This window comes from Plectropomus leopardus, chromosome 2, assembly GCF_008729295.1.
Source record: "Plectropomus leopardus isolate mb chromosome 2, YSFRI_Pleo_2.0, whole genome shotgun sequence".
Classification (NCBI taxonomy): Eukaryota; Metazoa; Chordata; class Actinopteri; order Perciformes; family Serranidae; genus Plectropomus; species Plectropomus leopardus.
The window spans coordinates 27078117-27098668 of record NC_056464.1 but is presented as its reverse complement, the minus strand read 5'-3'; the positions used below and the strand labels follow the sequence as shown (position 1 = coordinate 27098668).

At 37.2% G+C, this 20552-nt stretch overlaps 1 protein-coding gene across 1 annotated transcript; it reads right to left on the bottom strand.

The window, feature by feature from the left end:
- Positions 1-1710: 1710 nt before the first annotated feature.
- On the bottom strand, positions 1711-20221 carry LOC121958087 (twinfilin-2-like). Its single transcript, XM_042506958.1, is given in 17 exon segments — positions 1711-2378; positions 4200-4321; positions 4795-4945; positions 5999-6124; positions 6303-6317; positions 6423-6527; positions 6640-6735; positions 7699-7872; positions 16228-16370; positions 16504-16573; positions 17104-17259; positions 17373-17489; positions 17608-17707; positions 17806-17872; positions 18491-18565; positions 18568-18587; positions 19847-20221. Coding segments are annotated over 17 exon segments (1866 nt in total). The 5' UTR covers positions 20008-20221; the 3' UTR covers positions 1711-2210.
- Between the last annotated feature and the right edge of the window lie 331 nt (positions 20222-20552).

The following is a 20552-nucleotide window of genomic DNA, read 5'->3' as shown; positions in this document are numbered from 1 at the left end:
TGAACTTGTTTGGCCTCACCAGAATTTTCATACCAAAATTGCCATTGTGACTGAAGGTATGGCCATGGGTGATATGGTGGGGAATCTTCACCTCAATCTCCGGCTTTAGCCATTAGGGCTCGACCGATATTGATTTTTCAGGGCCATGCCAATACCGGTTATTAGTAGTCAGAGTCCGATAAACAATATTTGGAACCAATATCCATTTACAATGAAAATGAAGATATTTATGTTAAAATTTAGAATTTGTAACATAAACTTCAACACCAAACTTTGATTAAATGCCTTAAGCAAATGTTTAATCAAAACCCCCCATAACAGGGAGAAAATGGTAGAAACCTCAGGAAGACCGAGTGAGGATGATGTGCAATAGATGTTGTAAAAATCAATTAAATTACAATTATATTTAAGTAAAGCACAGATACTCAAAAATTTTACAGAGGTACAGTACTTAACCCTCTGTGGTACTCATTATGATGCAGTTGTTAAAAAATATGTGTAATGTTTTTTTTTTTTTTTTCAAATAAACTCAGTTAACATAGTTTAAAGACACTTTGAAATATGGTTTTTGGTGTGCAATTTTGATTACCTTAAAGCAACGCCGTAACATGATGGTAAGAGATAAAAAAGGCGTTAATGTTAAAATCTTAAAAGACAGAAAATATACAATACTCATGGAAGATATTCAAAATTATTTAACTTATATAGGTTATGTGCAGAGATAAAAAGAAAATTATGAAAAATTTTGCTTTTTAATGCTTTTTAACTTTATATAAACCAAACTACACTATACCAAAGGCTGTTATGGTGGGCAGCAACATTTGCATTTCAGCAATCTTGTGTTGTTTAATTTTCAAATGAAGTAAAATTAAAAAAAAAAGAGAAAATATTAAACTTTATTTATTTGTTATTGTGAATCGATTTTCCCCCAACTTTAAAATGTCATTTTCAGACCATTTTTGGTGAAGAGAGTTGATGGGCCTGAACCATACGTGGAAGGTCCCGACAAAGGGACTCAACACGGCCTCCAGAAAGTTGCAATATATACAATACTACTGGTTTCCTTAGAGCTCTAGCTCTTTTTTGTTTTGAAGTATTGCAAAATAATTTAGGATGTATTGTGTGAGTGTGAGAGAGAACACCCTGAGGCAACACAGTACCAAAGAGGGTTAAGTAAAAGTACTTTGTTGCTGTCCGCCACTAAGTAATATCTACACACACTGATCTAACAACTGATATGACCTGCAGAGCAACTTAAAAAAAACATGTTTTTTTCATTAAAAGAGCTGTTCCCAGTTACATAAAGTGATCTTTTTTAGAGAATCTTGATCCGAAGAATCTTGATTTGACATTGGATGACGCGCTCATGGTTTCACATTCATACTGTATTCTCAGTCTGCACAGACCAGAACTCCCCCTGAATTGATTTTCATGCATTTAAGCCAGCACAGTGCCGTCTTTCAAACACTGCAGCCGCATTACTGTGACTCGAGGGTGCTGTCGTCTGGATGCGTGAATGCACAGCTGTCGGTCTGATTTAAAGCCTCTTTTATGGGAGATTTTTTGCCCCACGTGTGTTTCAACATAACAGTCGCAAACAACACTTAGTTCACCGTAACCATGCAGAGTATTTCCAGGCATGTGACAGGAAATATTTCCACGCTGAAAAAAAAAACAAAAAACAAAAACACAAATCTGTACGAAGAAGGGTTAATACCACAGTATAAACAACATTTATTTGGAATTTCCTTTCTTGGTGTCTTACAAACATTGTTGATACAAAACTTGTACTGAAGGCCAGACATGACTGAAACATCTGAGGCATTTTGAAGTCATTATAAGGCTGTTATTTTTATACTGTAAACTGCAGATCTATTTATATAAGTGTGGAAGAACCAGGCAGATAAACTTCACAATAACAAAGCCACTTGTCTGGTTTTCAGCTTGACTCGTTTTAAAAAACAGTTAATGCATATTGATCGATGATATATCTGTCTATATTTATTTCCCCATGGGACTTCAGTGGGTGTGTCAGACAATTTATTAACACATTTTCATCAAAAACACATCAGTTAAATAGCACAAATGTTTCAGTACACAAACAGCAGAGGAAATCCATCACTGTGCTCGTTCCCCTGAGCCTGACGAGGTGTTAGAGGGTCTGAGGGAAACGGGGGCGGTCTGGAACTATGCGAGAAATGTGTCCACATCTAGCTCTCATGCGTGGTCCCTCCTGTCCCCTTAATGAGGCGCTTGTGTCCCCTTTTTCCTGCTGGGCCGCGGGGCTTAGCGAAGGCCTGTTTGTGGGCGTGCTGCTTGGGATGGACCTCCTCATACAGAAAATCTTCTGTCAGTTCATCTCCGTCGTCAATCTCCAACTGCACATAGACGCAAAGAATGGAAGTGAGCGTGTTTGTAGTACTCAGAATTTGGGCTGCGCCCCAAAATCCATTGGAGACAGTTCAACATAAATAACTTGGAGCTGCAAAAGGGACTGTACTTTATTTATTGGGGTTGGGCGGTGGCTGTTTTTTTTTTATTTTTTTTTTTTATCATGACCCTTTCTGGAGCTACAAATATTTTCCCCTGACGCTCCCTTCCCGAGTGACAGGAGCCTCCCTCCACTATTAATAACCGTGTTTTACAGTTACTGGTGAAAGGTGTGATTTTTGGAGATTATAAAAAGAAAAAAAAAACTCAAGACTTACCTTTTTAGTCTGGCTTTTAATTGAACGTTATCTGTCTATTTATTGACTATTTATTTATACATTTTAGTCTGATTTACTAGCTGGTATATCATTTTGTTATTTTTCATATATTTATTATTTTACTTTGTGTTGTTGTCCTTCAGTTTACTTCATTTCTACTGTTTAGAGTGATTTACTTATTTATCTATTGTTAATACTATTATTTATTCATTTTTATCTTTCTATCTATAGGTTGTATACTGCCTCTGGTGTTTCCTCACTTATGGTAGCGTTTCTTCAGTTTTTGATTTTAATAAGTACTCTTATTTTGGGGGGGGGGGGGGGGGTATTTTTTTTTTTTGAGCAGTTTGTGCCTGTTGTTTGATTGATTGATTGATTGACTGATAAAATCAATACAAAACACGACCCTTTTACGCTGAAGTTCCCTCCCCGTAGCCAGATCAAAAGACATAACTCCCTCCCCAGTGCTTAGAAGTATTTGAATTGCCTCCCTTGTTTTGCACCACCCCTTCCCTCTTGTAAATAAGGAACAGTCCCTTAGTACACAGCCATACAAGTAGGATTATAGAAAGACTGAGGTCATGCATCCTATTATAATTTTTAAAATATTGAGATTTTTCATACTTTATTTATCAACAGCTCTGGTTATATTTTCTGTAAATTATGTCCAACACAGAGGTCTGAATGCTGTGAAAGCCTCTCCACACTGCTAAGAAAACAGTTCTGGTGGAGAAACACCAAATAATCTTCATTCATTTATTTTTCTTAGGTCATACATATAGCTACTGAACAAAAAATTAAACACTTTTGTTTTTCTTTCATTTTCACAGGTTTAAGTTAAAGATTTAAAACTTTTTATGTGCTTATTATTATATATTTCTCATATATTCTGCTCACAACTTTGTCAAAATCTGTGTTAGTGAGCACTTCTCCTTTTTCATTCACCTGACAGGTGTAGGCATATCAAGATGCTGATTAACATGATTACTACACAGGTGAGCAGGTTCCTGCAGAAATGTCCACCAGAGCTGTTGCCTGTGATGTGAATGTTCATTTCAAATCTGTGTTGAGTGAACAAACTGCACATTTTAGAGCGGCCTTTTATTCTGACTGTTCGAAAGCCCACCTGCGTAGTCATCATGGGATGCTGTTTAATCAGCATCATAATCAGCCACACCTGTCAGGTATATGGATTACCTTGGAGAAGGAGAAATTCTCACTAACACAGATTTTAACAAAGTTGTGACCAAAATTTGACAGAAATGTATTCATTGAGTGCATAAAAATACCTCAGAACTTTAACTTAAACCTGTGAAAAATGGGAGCAAAAACTACATTTTTTTTCAGTAGGCCTATAAATTGAATCTAAAATGAGGAAATCAGCTTCTACAATATGTACAACGTGTACAAACACGACCTCAGTGCTTTCACTGGTAGTTACAAACATTTTTTCAAACTGTGTTATGTTATTTTCTATTCCTCCATCTATACCTTTTTAGCAATTTCCAAATGGTAATCTTTCTCCACTTCCTCCAGTAGTCGACTTTTGCAGCTGGAATACAACATCCGCTCCTTGATGCTACAGCTGTATCCTGGCATAGAGTATATGAATACTGCAGACAGGGAAACAAGAAAAGAAGATTTATATGAATTATAATCAATATTTTACTTATTTGTTGAGGTAGATCAGTGGTCTGAAACCAAATCAAACAAAACTCTCAAAGAGGTCCCAAGATTGACCTGGGGGGGACCTAGATGATTAAAATTAGGGTTTCTCTCGGACCTGTCTCTAAATTTACATTTTACTCTTGTAAAATACTGGTTACAAATACCTTATATTAATTAATGAGAGAGGGAACAACAACCGTGATGGCAAGTTACAGGTTTGTGATGCGTAATTTTAAGGGCTCTGTAGCCAAAATATTAGGGAACCGCTGGTGTTGATAATAGTGGCTGCACCGTTGCTGTCTCTCTTAATGTCTCTCGGTGTCTGCAGTCCAGGTGTACGGATGTAAATCTCCTGACGCGTGCTTGCACAGATGTGAAAAGAGGAGGAATATCAGAGTTCAGGGAGTCAGTGACATACCGACAGATTCCAGGTAGTCTCCTTCGTGGGAGTGTTTGTAGAGGAAGAAGTGGTATCTGGGAGTGTCTTTTGGAACCCTGCGGGGCAAATCACGAGTTTCTGTCGGGTTGCAGTGGACCAGCTCGATTGTCTCTTTCTCTACATCCAACCTCTGAAACACGGTCATAATGTAAAACATCAGAAGCCTAATACATCAGCAATGACACCAAACTGCTTCTTTTTTATTATGATTTTCTCCGTCTCCGTCATTTTTTAGAGTAAGCTCAATCTCAAAGCTATGGAAGCCCATTCCTGCCATTGTGATCAAATTAAAAGATCCTGTAATTAATTATAACAAGAATCTTTTTCACACAAAACAAAACAAAATAAAAATTTAGTATCCCAAATAATGAGAATCTTTCTCAAAATAATGAGTATCTCAAAATAATGTTAATACCTCAAAAAATGAGAACCTGTCTGGAAATATTGAGTAACCTCAAAATTATAAGAAACTTTCTCAAAATAATGACTGAGTATTTAAAAGTAATGAGAAACCTTTCTTAAAATAATGAGAAACTTCATAGAAATAATCAGATACTTTCCTAAAACAATGGGAAACTGTCTAAAAATAATGAGAAACTTTCTTAAAAGAGTTTAAAACTCTCACACTGAGTCAGTATCTCAAAATACTGACAAAATACTGACATCTCAAAGTAATGACCTAATTCCCTAAAATAATGAGGAAAAACCCTCAAACTATTGAGTTAGAATCCCAAAAAATAATGTGTAACCCTCCTGAAAATGAAAAACGTTCTTGAAATAATGAGAAACTTTCTTAAAACATGAGAAACTCTCAAAATATTGAGTTAGTGGGGCGCCCAGTTGCTCAGTTGATAGAGCGGGCGCCCCATGTAAAGAGGCTACGTCTTCGCTGCAGCAGCCGCGGGTTCGATTCTGACCTCGGCCCTCTCTCCCCCTTTCACGCTTGAGCTCTCCTGTCTGAATAAAGGCAAAAAAGCCCAAAAATATAATCTTAAAAAAAAAATGAGCCAGTGCCTCAAATTAATAAACTTTCTAAAAAATAATGAGTTAGTATCTCAAAAAAATAAACTCTCAAAATAATCAGAAACTTTTCCTAAAACAAGGAGAATTTTTCTTCAAACAATTAGAAACTTATTTTATTTATCACATTGGCAGAAATGGGCTTCCATATAAATCAGCTCACCAGCTGTATGTAATTGATGCGTTTTTGGGCGAGTTGCAGCAGGGCTCGTTTTGCGGTCTCCTGCAGAGGGAAAGCGAGGCCCTGAAGTGTCTGGTGTTTGCTCTCCACGCTGATCTCTGTCTTCACCTGCAGGGGGCAGCAAGCACGCACACAAATCTTGACCAAACCTCTCAAAAAAGATCCAAAAACCATTTCATGGGATAACATAGCTTTACATTTTATAATCATCACTAATTGTCGTTTCCCATTCTCTCTTCAGTCTGAATTCACACCAGATATAACAGTAAATAATGTATCTACCCACCTGTTTAACCCGGCCCTGAAAAGGAAATCACAACAAAAAGTTACGAGCGAAATAAAGGCAGTGGCCGACCTTGGCACATGCAACACTGTCAACACTGCAGAGGGCATGTTGACCTCTCACCTCTGTGATTTTAATCCTCTGCAGCTCCTGCTCGGCTAATGTGAGCGGGGCAGGACCTGAGCAGGATGACACATGACGCTGGTAGCCCTGCAAACAGATGTCCTCCTGATGTTGCAAGCAAAGACAAGTAGAGAAGGCTATTTACGGGCAGAGCAGGACAAACACCTCTCAAACACGTCTGTCACAGAAGATTAAAGACGGCTGAAATATTTCTGACCTCAGCTGTGCCAAAAATCTCGTACTTCACATGGCCACCGCCAAACTCTTTCTTCACTGTCGCTCGGGTGGCAGCGTACAACATCTTTTGTTTCACCTGCAGCCAACAAAAAAAAAAAGAAGATTTTTTTTAATCTGCAGAGGTGTTCTGTTCGGGCCTAATGATATATATATTTTTATTTATTAGTTGAATAATCTGAATCTGCAAAGTATGTAGTCACTGAAGGTGCCGAGTAAATGTAGTGAAGTTAAAGGTACAATATCTGCCTCTGAAATGTTGTAGAGTAAAAGTATAAAATGCTATATGAAAGTAGAGTTAAAGTACTTCAAAGTACAGTAATTGAGTAAATGTACTTAGTTACATTCTGCACTTGTTAACACCATAAAAAAAACAAACAGATGAGTTTATCTATCTATTTTTTGTGATTAGTAACATTTTGGCTATGTACTTACATTCTTTTGACAATATTGACCTTTCTTCACTATTTTTCTTCATAGTATCTATTTTCATAATATTATTAAACTTTAAGCTTCTAGATTTTTTTTGCAGGCCAAATACAATGTTCTTTTCCACTGTAGGATACATATCCATAGTTTGACATTTATATTTCGTATGATACATTGGAGATTATATTACTGTCTACAACAGGAAGATCTCAATATTTTACAATCAGAATACCTCATTGACCTCTATTTTTATTTGTATCGTGGTAGTTTTTTCAGCTGTTTACTGACATAAAGGACTGATGTTGACGTGCATGAATTTTGTCTGAGGGCCAAATTTTGGTAAGAAAATTAGAAATAACCCCCCCCCCAAAAAAAAAAAAAATAATGGGACTAAAAACTAAATCAGGATGCTGCCACCTCTGCTGCTTTGATTTCAACCATTGTTTTTAATCTGACACAAGTTGCCCAACTATATGGAAGTGCAGTACTAAATTGGTGAAATACTCCTTTAAGTCCTTTAAGCGTGTGCATTTGAGGTTTTCACTGACAACAGCGATGTGTGCACGTATCTTCAGCATGTAGTGCAAATTAAAGAACATGTGGCACGACATACCGGAGACTGGTCAGGAGACCACGAAATGAAGATCCACTCGTAGCCCTGTGCATTCTGGGAGTCGAGGCGGTACAGGATGTAGCAGGGCTCCTGCCCGTCCAGGAGAGGCAGCAGGAAGCGATCATAATCCTGGTCCCAGCTCTTTTCTGGCTCTCTATAGGCCCCCAGAACCAGCTGCTCTGAAAATCAGACCACTACTCATCACATACCTCAGCCTCTCCTATATGCAGCCCGCGCTCCACAGAGCACATTCACAGTCATGGGCGATAATCATTTACATGCAGGAGGATTATTACTTATTGAGCCAACCATTTTCACCATGCACGACCGATTTGAAGTGACATCAGATGACATGTTACTCTATCCATATTCCCACGTCCACCACACTTAAACCTATTCACTAAATTCTTATTTTCTTTTACTTTACAGTAATAATAAGTGCAATACCATAATGCTTTACATTACAAAATTCACATTCCTCTCCAGTCATACAGATTTTGCCTCTTTTTTTAAACAACTTTTGGACACTTTCAGGTATTTTTTTATTTTGACCTTATATATGATTATATGATCTCTGCCAAGTCTCTTCATTTTAAATGAAGTACTATATATATATATATAAGTCCAGTTTAAACAACTTAAGTGTATATTATTGTGGTGGCATTCAAACACAAATGCCAAAGAGGAAAAGAGTGTAACCAACCTTTCCCATTTGAATTTATTTTATTATTTTTTCTTTTTTCAACTAGGGCTGCAGTTTACAACTAATTTCATTATTTATTAAAATAAAGATTATTTTTCTGAAAGAGCGACGGAGCAGGGACCCCTTACATTATATATCGAAGCACCTAAATTAAATCTCCACATTGCACTATTTTCTTTTTTTTTTTTCATAAATTAATTCTGCTGGTCCCCCTCTACGTCTGTCGTATTTAAAAAAGCTTGTGACCAAACCTCCTATCTCCCTTGTATCCTTTTATAAACACAATTTTTTTCTAGTTCCTGAAAAATAGCCACTTTGGAGAAAGGAGGTTTGCTCCCGACAGCAGTGATATTGAACTGGACCCACAATAAAGTGACGGGTGGCCTAAAGTGCCATCTGTATATAACAATAATAAATTATTCAAATAATAATTATTGGCAGATTTTTACAGAGGTGCACATTACTTCAGATTCTTTTGTTATTGTCGCCCACAAGGACGTCTGTACACTTGAAATAATGATACAGCTAATTGGCCGATGCGTTTCAATAGTACATAACTGTTCCTTAATTTGCTTACTAGTCTGCATTGCTGTTATAGTCAAGAGCTGCACAGGGATTCAGTTTTAGCCAGCTCACATTGTTGCAGGACTCATGGGTAACAGTGAGCCCATCGTCAGTGTTCTGTACTGTAAATTGAATTAGTTTTTTCTTTTTGCACGAATAGGTCAACTAATCTCTGCTAACAATATGTTAGATTCATGTTAAAATGTATTTTCAGACATATTTAGTCTGAGGAAAAAAAAATACTTTAATTGAAATTTAAATTTCCCCCACAGGGATCACATCTTCACTGTTGGAGACCCAGGAATTAAAAGTTTGGTCCACCAAATCTGAGAAAAACAGTGACATCTTTAATTATATTTGTTTGGTTTGAGCAACAGCCCAAATTTACAGTATAATAAAGCAGAGAAAAGCAAAGAAATACTCACATTTGAGAAGCTAAAACCTCAGAAAGTCTGGCATTTTTGGTTGATTACGGAAATATTTTCAGACTGACTAAATTATAGACCTATTGTTTGAGCTCAGTGAAGTCTCAGTAATCACTTAACGTGTGAACTCAGAGTCTGACAGCCCTCCGCTGAGAGTCCACGAGGTCTCACTGTTTGCCTTCTTTCACCACAGCAAACAGAGAGCGCAAAGACGAAACCGCTGATTCATTTCTTCCTCACTTGACGGGACGAGGTTAAGTTTCTCATCGGTTTTGACCAAATATAATCAACAGTCTTAACAGCTTGGAAATCACAAAACATAAACCTAAAGCCTGATGTCCTTGTGGGGTGCAGGGGGATTTCCTGACTGTCTCTTGGGGCTTGTTTCTATTCTGAGCCACAACACATTCCAGCGCTGCACGCTCAAATACTTTCCATCAGCCTTTCTCTCTCAGCCTTTATAGGTCTACGTTCATGTTAAACTCTAGGTAAATAACTCACTTTATGTCTTTTTCTACTGTAAGTTTAAACAAAGTGATATCACCATGACACACTAAAGCTATCAGGGGACACTTTGGTGACAGAGAGGCATACCAAGGCCAGCGGTGATGAAATCAACCAGAAAGATCTTGTTTCTCTTTTGACATTGGAACGAACATGAGTGTCACTGGGCGGCAGTGAGCGACCGTGTCACGTCACATGACGCTCAAAATAGCCGAGCGACACCCGGGGACCATCACGGCGCTTTAGTAAGGAAGTAAAGCCGGCCTGACGCTCTCTATCTGCACCAAGCTCAAATCTGTTGACATCAATACTTCAAATATGAGAGCAAATATTTGAGATGATAGACACAGTCCACAAAGATAGACCCAGAATGCATCTGTCACGAATCAGATTACAGCGTCAGATACCAAAACAAGATATAATCACCTCACAAACATATCAGTCCACCTCGATAATCTTCTACCTAGAGACTCGTTGCCTCACTGACCAGTTTCGGTCGAAGCTCTGGATGTCTGTACTCGCTCAGCTGCCGCTCTATTCCTAGAAGTTAAAGTCTGTCTTTAGGGGTTTAGCAACTTTGTTTGTTGTTTGTGATCCCCAAATACAAAGCCATGTCTGCTTGTGATGCCTCAAAGCAATTCTTACTCACGTGAAAACAATCTGAGAACTGAAAGTGATTCATCAATTAATGCCCTCGAGTCACAGAGCCAAGCGCCCCTTTGTCTGAGAAAATAGATATTCAGTAGCACTTGCTGCTGTCCTGAAGGTATTTTCACAATATTTAAGACTTTTCTCATCATCTGGATGAACAAATATCCTGTTTTCCCCCAAAGAAAAGAAGGTAGTCAGAAACAGCAAGTATTTGATACATTTTTATGATGCGAAACAAAATTTAATTTTTTTTTTTAGATTAAACAGTTATTTTAGTCTGTGCTGCTGTTATATAATTCAATTTTTATGCAAAATAATGCCCTTTTATTTTCTTTCATTTTTTTCCCCTGTGTGAAATATGTCATTTCTGGATTACCTGCATGAACTTTGCTCTTAAAATTACTTGTCCTTTTCCATCTTTTTTACCTTTTTGAAATGTTAAGGTAATATGATTTTTTTTTTTTAGATTTATTGTTATTTTTACACGGAGTCATTTTAAAGACTTGCAGTATTTGTCCAACAGTTGACATTTGTCTTGAGGAAGTTCCAGGCGACAATTAGCCAAACAAATTTCTATAGTCGTCTTATTGGATAACTGAATCACTGAAGCAGCTCCTTTGTGTATATATACATTAAATCTAACGCACCTGTCACACTTTCAGGTGTGCAGAGACCTTTTCAAAATAAGGGTTTTACAAAGTTCACCAGTACTTTTATTTTTTATTTTAAAGCAGATAGCTCTGTGCCTTGAATAATATGGTGATACAAGAGAGGCACAAAATAGGGATAGATTGATTTTCATAGTTTTATGTGAATACATGTGAGAGTGCTGGACAAGTACATCTAAATGTAGCATTAGTATTTCACTAGAAACCCTCCTCCAAAAACATTAGAAAAGAAACCTAAAAATAAACATGATTTTCTAATATTTCCCACCCCATTAATCATCATGTGACCACTTACATCAATCTTACGATCCCTTGTGAGGGCCCTGACCGACAGGTTAGAAAGTGTAGGTCTAAAGTTTAAGAACAAATATGCAGTTAACGAAAAGGAGAAAACTATAACCGGTTTCAAAACGTTTTAACCCACTCAAAGCCACTACAGCCACGTTGTAAAATAGTGGTTTCCAACATGGAGTTTCGGACCAGTCAAAGAGTCCCAAGAAAAATCTGCAGAGTCACCAGATAATTTTGGGATGAGAGAGAAAAACTACATTTTTTATTATTTAATTCTATTTTTCCCCTTTTGTCTTTTAAACATTAAATACTTAACACCTCTTTAAACCTCTAAAATCACTCAAAACCCCAATTTCTCAGTTTTTAGATCAATAAAGTATATCTATCTATAAATGAAATGACAAAAAGGTAACAAAAAAATTTTTTTTTGAACTGTTCATCATGTCTCTACAAAGACCATAATAAAACAGTCACAAGTAGACTTTGTTTTAAGGGATCACAACCCAAAACCTAGTGAACAATGGTTGAAATAAAACTATTTATTTTCTTTCAAAAGGTCAGGGTTAAGCCCCTTATAGCTAGAAACGCCCCTGGTTTTAACTACTTACACTTCATTCTTGAAGTATGTTTTAATTTATTGTGTTTTAAACCCACGTGTTAATTATACTTCGTCAACTAAAATTGAATATGTGGTCATTTCTCTTATGTGTGGACCTTTAAAGGAGAAATCTGGAGCCACAGTCAATATGCTATAAAGTATATGACCAAACACTAGTGATACACAAAATTAATGTCACAGACGATTTAAATATCACATCCCGTCTCACTGGACTCATCCCCATGTTTGACTGCTCCACACCGTCCTGGGTCACTCACCGTCTTGGATGCGCACCTTGATCAGGCGCACCGCTCCACCTCTTGCCCGGGCCAGGAACTCCCTCAGCTCTGGCGTCACCACTAGTGCGAGAAACATGGCGGGTCAGCAGTCTCTTCCTCCCGCCAGGCGCTTTAGCAGAGGTGTCGAGAGACAACAGAGAAGCAGCAGACAGGACAGGAGCTCCACAGCACCAGGTCCAAATATTCAGTCCAGTCAAGAGACACTAAAGTCCAACAAGAGGAGCCTATTAAAAAGTCCTTTACTTCTTTCTCTAAATACAGTTGTGACTGCTGAAGGAGACGATGTCTGTCTGGACTCGTTGAGAGTGTGTGACTATGTGAGAAGGGGCATCGCTCAAGTAACTAGGACAGTATCATGTGCACACAGACAGGGAACCCGATCACCTCTCTCCCAAATTTAGCTCCCAGTGACTGAGTGTCCAGTCCTGGGTACTGGCCTGTGACACCCCCACCACACACCCCGACCTACAGAGGAGGAATACACTGTGACCTGCAAACCTAATTACCAGCTTTTGGCCCAAGAACAATTCAAGTCAGATGTATTGTCATGGGCTATTGTGACAATACATCTGACTTTAAAGAAAAACTTTAAAAAAAAAAAAAAACTTTGCATTTTTTATGTCCTTGGGGCTATTATAACAAAAATCAATGTTTACTTTTTTAAGACCACATATTTTTTAGAATATATGCCTTTACTAAACAGTTGAGATGGACATTCATGGTAATGGTAAAACAGAAAGAAATAAGAAAAAATACATATCATTTACTGTTATAATGCTTATGTTAGTGTACCAACATATATACATTTGTGACCATAGAATCGGTTGTATTACCAGTATTATTTCTGCGCATATTTACCATCACAGTACTGTGAAAACATCTGAGAAATTGTAAAAAATAAATCACACTGATATAATTCCTCTTTTCAAATATATAATGAACTAACATTAAACATATGGTATTAACAGCAGTGCATTTTAATTTAATAAAAACATGCAAATTTATTATATTTTTCATCACTACTCTTACCATATGTCAACCATTTAATAAAAGACATTTTAGACTTTAAATTTTAAAAAAATCAACTTAATTTTTTTTGTTCTCATTTATATATATATTTTCATTTATATCTTGGCAAATACTCAATTTTAATTTCATTAGCTTGGCTCCACTACCTTTGCCATAAAAGGCTAAATCAGTTGTTTGGTAGAGCGATTTTTAAAAAAAAAAAAAAAATGTATTTGGCCGTCCCATAACTACACTATTGTTTTACCACCAACAGTTTATCATGTATTGTTTGAGCAAAAACACCAATATTCTGCTTTTTTATCAATTACGAAAACAATGACTTCTAATGAGATGAGGGTAATAAATCTTATTCAAAAGCAACATAATGCACTGGAAAATTTACCCCAACTTATTTAACTGTCAATCTCATCTTACTCCACACATGACCTCCATGATGGTCAACAGATTGTGTAAGATGTTTTTTTACTGTCACAAATCACCTGGTCATGCTGACAGCATTTTCCATAGTTGAATCAGAGATATTTCTTGCAACACTTCATCTCCATGACTTATGCAATATGCATATGCACACACCACAATAATAAACAGACAAAACCAACATCATACAAAGAAACAATTTAATGTTAAATAGAAATATAAAAAAAAGAATAGACAAATGTTCTATTTCTGCAAACTACTTATTTACAATTTGAATTTAATGGGTCACACTTCCTGTGAAATTTACACCGAGCCGGCTGTGCTGACCCCCTGCTGCTGCCTTCATCTTTGGCCTTCAACAGAGCCCTTCACTTTGCCGTAATCAGTCATCGATGGTCGGCAGCCAGAACGCCTGAAAGACGAGAAAGCATTCATAAATGTTTCATCACAAAAAAAAACAAACATTTTTGCTTTTCCTCCCATGTTTGTTTTAATTACTTCAGCTAAAAAAAACCCATGCATGTATATCTTATTAACTATGGCGCAGTCTTGCTTTCCATTTCTGCGCACATCTGTTGACAGCGAAAAATGATTTCAACACTGAAAACATGTGACTCCTCATGTCACGTTATAAGCTCACAGTCACACACAAACAAAGCGTACAGATGTAGCCGGAGTTCAGATCAGGACAGTCACTGAACAGTGTGATAATGTGACAAAAGAAACAACAGAAGTCCATAAATTTCATGAGTTTGGTGATCACATTACACACCCGATTTGCTGCTACATTCCTCCAAGACCACTGCCATGTACTGACCGAAATGTTCTGACACGTTTCCTCTGTGTGGTTCGGCTTAAGTCGCTTGACTCAACTCGCTTTTGGCACCAGGTGTTTTTCTCTATCTTGTTTTCCACTGCAGATAGTATCCCTTGGTGTAGGCAGGGTTATTTATTTATTTATATAGTTTATCTGATTGGGAAATGCAAAATAACACAGTACAACTTCACCCTGTTACAAACAAGCTGTAATAACTGATGTTTCACATATAGAGATTATAGCCACTGATAGTGTTCAACTCCTGTCCCTATTTAGGCTTTTAGTAAAGAAAAAACAGAAGATATGAAGGTTAAATACAATAACATGCATGCAATAACAATTATGGTGAAAAAAATACAGAAAAGTAAGACACAGTTTCAACACTCAACTACAGAACATTATCAAATAGTTCAAAATGCTCACATCTCTGATTTTGCTTTTGTTACAAATCTTAATATCTTGTGTTCATTTTATTTCGGTGGGTCGTGTGTTCTACACACACATTATCAGGTAATTGATTGCCACAGTGCTACTGCGTGAATCTACCAACATCGTCGACACGATATTTGCTAAATCCTTTATCCTCACAATGCTTCGGCAACCAAAAGAAGAGCGTCTGCACTTTATCAATTCTTTTTCAAAAAATCTGGGTCGAGTGAATACAATAAACTGTGGTCGCAACTGGTGTTAGCTTGGCTGTTAAAAAAAATTATGTTTGTGCAAATCACAAGTTTTATCATGATACAAAATTTGCTGGTATCACAAGTCTGCTACAAAATGATTTTCATTCAATCCTGGGGCTGGTGATCGATACTAAGACTTTATACAACAGTATTAAAGGTTAAAGGTTAAAGCAAAATCTGAGATGTGAGCATTTTTATTATGTTCTATAGCTGAGAGTTGTAACTGTATGTAACCTTGATGTAAATATTTACCCTTTTGTCTTCTTTTTTTACCATGACAGTTATTGTATGCACATTATTGTATTTAACATTGATGTCTACTTTTTTCTTTACAAAAAGCCTAACCAGGGACAGGAAGTGGAAACTAGCAACAGCTGTAATCTCAATTTGTGAAACATCAGTTACTACAGCTTCTTAACAGGCTGAAGTTGTACTATGTTAATTTGCATTGTCCTTAATCATAAGTATGAGACAATATCAGTAAATGTCCTCATTGCTCTCCATTGTCTGCCTGGCACTTTAACGCTAATACTGTTTGAGTATTTAGGAAGGAGGTGTACTTGTACGGAAATGGTGACACAGACGTGCCTTTGGGATTTTAAAATAAAGGCTCATCTTAAGATAATGATATGTATTGATGTTTTCACTTTGCATCAATAATATTAGATTGTTAATGATGGAATCCATATCTTGATCCAGATCTCTGTATCGTTACACTCCCTCTATTGTTTGAGCTCAACCCTCTACTATTGGCTCAGCTGGCTTAGTGCCTCGACCAAGGTGGAGCCCAAATTATTAACAGGTACTATCAAAAACTTTTGCTATTGGAAAACCTAAGACGAGTGAGTCGAGTAGATTTAGTCAGAAATCAGTCCCTCACCATGTTGGAGCAGGCACTTGCAAACGTCATGAACTTGGGGTTGAACTGTAGGCAGGTTATTGGTCCTGTGTGCTTCCCGTCTAATAAAGCCACCTTCATGCCGCTCTCTGCATTCCACACATGGATCTTTCCATCCTCAGAGCCTTCAATAAATGAAACAAAAACGTTTGATGAAAACATGACTGGCTCTGTTACGAGATGGCAAAGTCCCGGAGTCTTTAATGTGTGAATAACTTCCAACATTCAGGAAACAAAAAGAGAGCAATTTTAACTCACCAATCATGACGAACTGAGAATCCGGGGTGAATGATGCCTCCAGTGTCACACCTTTACTGTTGTTGTAGCCCTGAAGGTGAATGAGAGGAATACGTGAGCAATTATTTTGTGCAAATTGGTACAACATGCAGAGACTTAATATGGCCTATATAATGATAATGATGGCATGAGACTGCATCTTAAACTTCCATGATGGTGTAGTGGGTGCAGTCTCTTGAATTTGAATCTTTTTATATAAACTTTCATAGTGTAGTGTTGTGTATCTCCTGTATTTTATTGTATTTATTGTGTCTACTGTATTTTTGTGTGTATATATATATATACTATGTCTTTAAGTCATTATCATGATTATTATTATTTCAACACACAATGAACAATCTAGTTGAAGTTTTCAGATCCTCATTATTTTTTTCTGTCAGAAATATAAACGAAAACTCAAAAATACCCTCACTGTATTAAATGTGTCATTGAACTGGTGTGATTGCACTGTGTTTTCCAAAAATGTGTCATTTTCATTGACACACTGTCCCAACTCTGATTTATATGTGAAATATGTCTGTTTTCTTTACACACTGTGTATGTCGACGAGTCGTCTCTTACCCCGAAGGAATGTAGCACAGCGCCCTTAAAAGCATCTAAGATGCGAAGGGCTCCACCGTTTGTAGAAAGAAGAATGAGTTTTCCGTCATTGCTAAACTTGAGTCCTGTCCACTCGCATGTTCGGTCATACTGAAGCTTGAAGGTCGCAAAGGGACCCTGTTGATAAGAGGCATCAGAAACATTTTACTACTATCAAATTAAAGCAGTTCACTTCTAGTATTAAACGAACAAACATCATAAATGGTCTCTTGCACAATAACACTTTGTACCTTGTCAAACGACCGCAGATCATAAAGTTTAACCATCTCTGAATTTATTCCGGCAGCAAAAATGAGACCCTCGGGATCAAAGGAGCACACTGGCTTCCCTTGTAGGTGCATCAGACCCTAAAATGGACAGATTACAAGCAGTGTTGTCAGCTATGTCCCTCTTAAACAATTTCATATTACACATTAGTGCAACATCGTATTCTCGCCAAATTGCAAAAAAAACCCCGATACTGACCTGACAGTTAGGCGACCGCAAATCCCACAGTCTGATTGTTTTATCTAGTGAGCCAGAAATAAATGTGTCGTCCACAGGAGACATGGAGAGAGATGTCACTCTGGTCACATGCAAAACAAACAAAGGAATGAGAACAGATGAACTTCTAATCTCAGCTCTTGACATCAAATAATGGTACAGCATAAATGCAGTCCTTACCTTTTGTTATGGCCAGGAAAGTAGCGGATGTATTTATTGTCATGGAGGGACAAGTACCGGATGGTATCTTTAAAAGTAAGAACACCATAACATTAAACGTAAAAAGCAACAGTGAGCTAAAAGCTGGCATCCAAAATTAAATCGTTTACAAGCAGCCGGTCTGATGAGTCAACTCAACCGTGGGCAAGGCAGTCACTTGTACAGTTAGCTCCTGTATGGGGCAGAATCACAGACCCTCAAACTGTACAAACAACTACCTCAGACCACAGTGAGCAGTGTGTCCTGTGACCCAGCAGCAGTCCTTTTGAGTCCAACCTGTAAAACACACTGTACCCTACATCTCCTTCTGTAATTCTATTATTGTGATGCAGCTTTAATGTTGTCCTCTCCTGTGTTGCAGCAAAGCACTTTTCTAGTTGTGTATGACAGCTCTAGCTGAGCAAAATGTTAATATTTCTTCTTGTTTGGCCCTATATTCCAATTATTAATGACCTTACATTTCACATTACCATTACACACTAAAAAAAAAAAACATTGCAATGCCTGATCTGTAAATCAAATCAAATCTGTACTTCATTCTTTCATATATCAGCATGATCACATTGGACAAAATCTGAAACGTATTCATGTGACACAAACAAACAAACTAACAAGAACACTAAACAGTATTTGTGCATCAACATACCATCGATTTTGTTGGAACTGTAGACCACAGTGTTTGCAGCATGTGTGTACCTGATCAGATCCACTCCATACTTTTGCTGTAGAGAGTCCTCTTGGGTCTGCGATACATCAGGTCACATGAGAGGAGAAAAAAAAAAGAATGAATAAGCATTTTGGTCAATAAAAGATATCAATCTCTACTGATAAATGATCTAATTGTTGTTTTAAATTATAATTAGTTATTACCATTATGCAAAAACACCAAATGCATCAAATTTACTGCCTCAATGATACTGCATTATATATGTATTATATACTTTTTTTTTTTTTTTTTTTTTTAAATTGTATTCTGAATACTGTCAAAAATGTCAGTTACAATTTAAAATTGCAATCTTCAATAGCTTATTTGACTCATTTGGGACTCTAAAACTCTGAGATATTCCATTAAGTATCATTTATAAAAGAAAAAAAGCATCATATGTTCACATTTTAGAAGCTGACCCAGCAAATGTTTCACAGTTTTGTTTTAACATATTATTATTAGTTGTTATTTCACAAAATATCAAAATGGATGGTGATTCACAGAGAGGGAATTACTACATTATGGTTTGATTGTTAACCAATTGAGGTCCTCAGAATTACTGATTGATCAAACGGGGGTGAGGAAAAATGATAGAGCACAGCATGGCCATATTGTATCAATGCAAAGAACGCCAATATTTTAATTATTTCTATTGCAAATCCAAATTAAACTATTGGTAACCTACTGAAATAATAACATTATTTACTTTAGCAGTCCACTAGATGCATTTTACATCAATAAACTGCAAGCATGATCTTTGTAGATTAAACAGATGTTGCCAAAGTTTTCTTTTGGGGACATATTTTGTAGATGTATAAGGTAATAAATAGCAATATATGTTATCACATATCTCAGCATGTTGCAAAAACTTTTAAAATCGCAATAATATTGCTTCTTGGCATATGACTAAATGTAATATCGTGACTTGGAGCCGCTGGTGAATCCCACGTCTACGATGAATTGGTGCTAATGAGACCTTTTTAATCACTATTTGGTTTCAATCATTCAAACTTACCTAACATTTTACGCTACAATACAATTCGCAGCATTACAACTCAGGGAACGTTAATTTTGTTCTGTTTCTAACTATACAATGGCCACATAGCATACCACTTGCTATCACATGACAACAAATTGTCAGAAGTATGCTGCATTTGTTTTTAAGCGGCACGCACATTCACAAATTTAACGCCTCATACAATCGCTGCTGATCGCACTGCAGCAGGCTCGCTAGCTAGCATAGCAAGTAGCTAACGTCAAAAACAATATCGTAAAATGAACAGAAGTCGCTCTTACTTTCCCTCTTGGCAGTCGTATAAGACTAATGAGTCGTCGTCGCTGCTGGAAATAATCGTTTCTCCGTTTGAACTGAAATCGAAACAATTAATTTTGTCTGTGTTTTCTCGAAACACCTTAGCAACTCTGAAGCTCCGCAGCACATTGTCCGTCAGCTTCATGATGGCCTCTGTCTGTCTGAGGGGAAGCAGGCCCTCGTTTTGACCTTAAATCGGCGTACAGATGTCACCTATCGTAATTCGGATTTATATTTATGAACTGCAGTGGTTCTAACAGTTCTTTTTAAGAATTGTAGTTCAAAAACAGCGACGAAATCCCGCCTGGTATACTTGTGATCCTCGGTGGAGAGGAGGGAAGGAAAAGCACCGCCTTCGCCACGTCGGTGACGCGCATATTCATCATCTGACACGCGCATTAGTGGGAAACTCTGATAGTTATCGCGATAGTTGCATCTGTGTACATCCATGATCTGTACACAATGAATGCATGGGGATTTCATACGGGAATAGCGTTATTCCCCACTATAACCCAGTAAATACAACACAAAACCTGCTCCAGGCAAGTTTGGGATAAAATTATATTTTAGTCTAGATTATCACCTGCACCAATGTGGGCAATTTTTCTCTTTTCTTTGTCATTACAGTCTGTTAAAAACAGCATTAGCAGGTGCCCCTCTTGCCCGCTCTGGTCCAGCACTTTCTGTCAC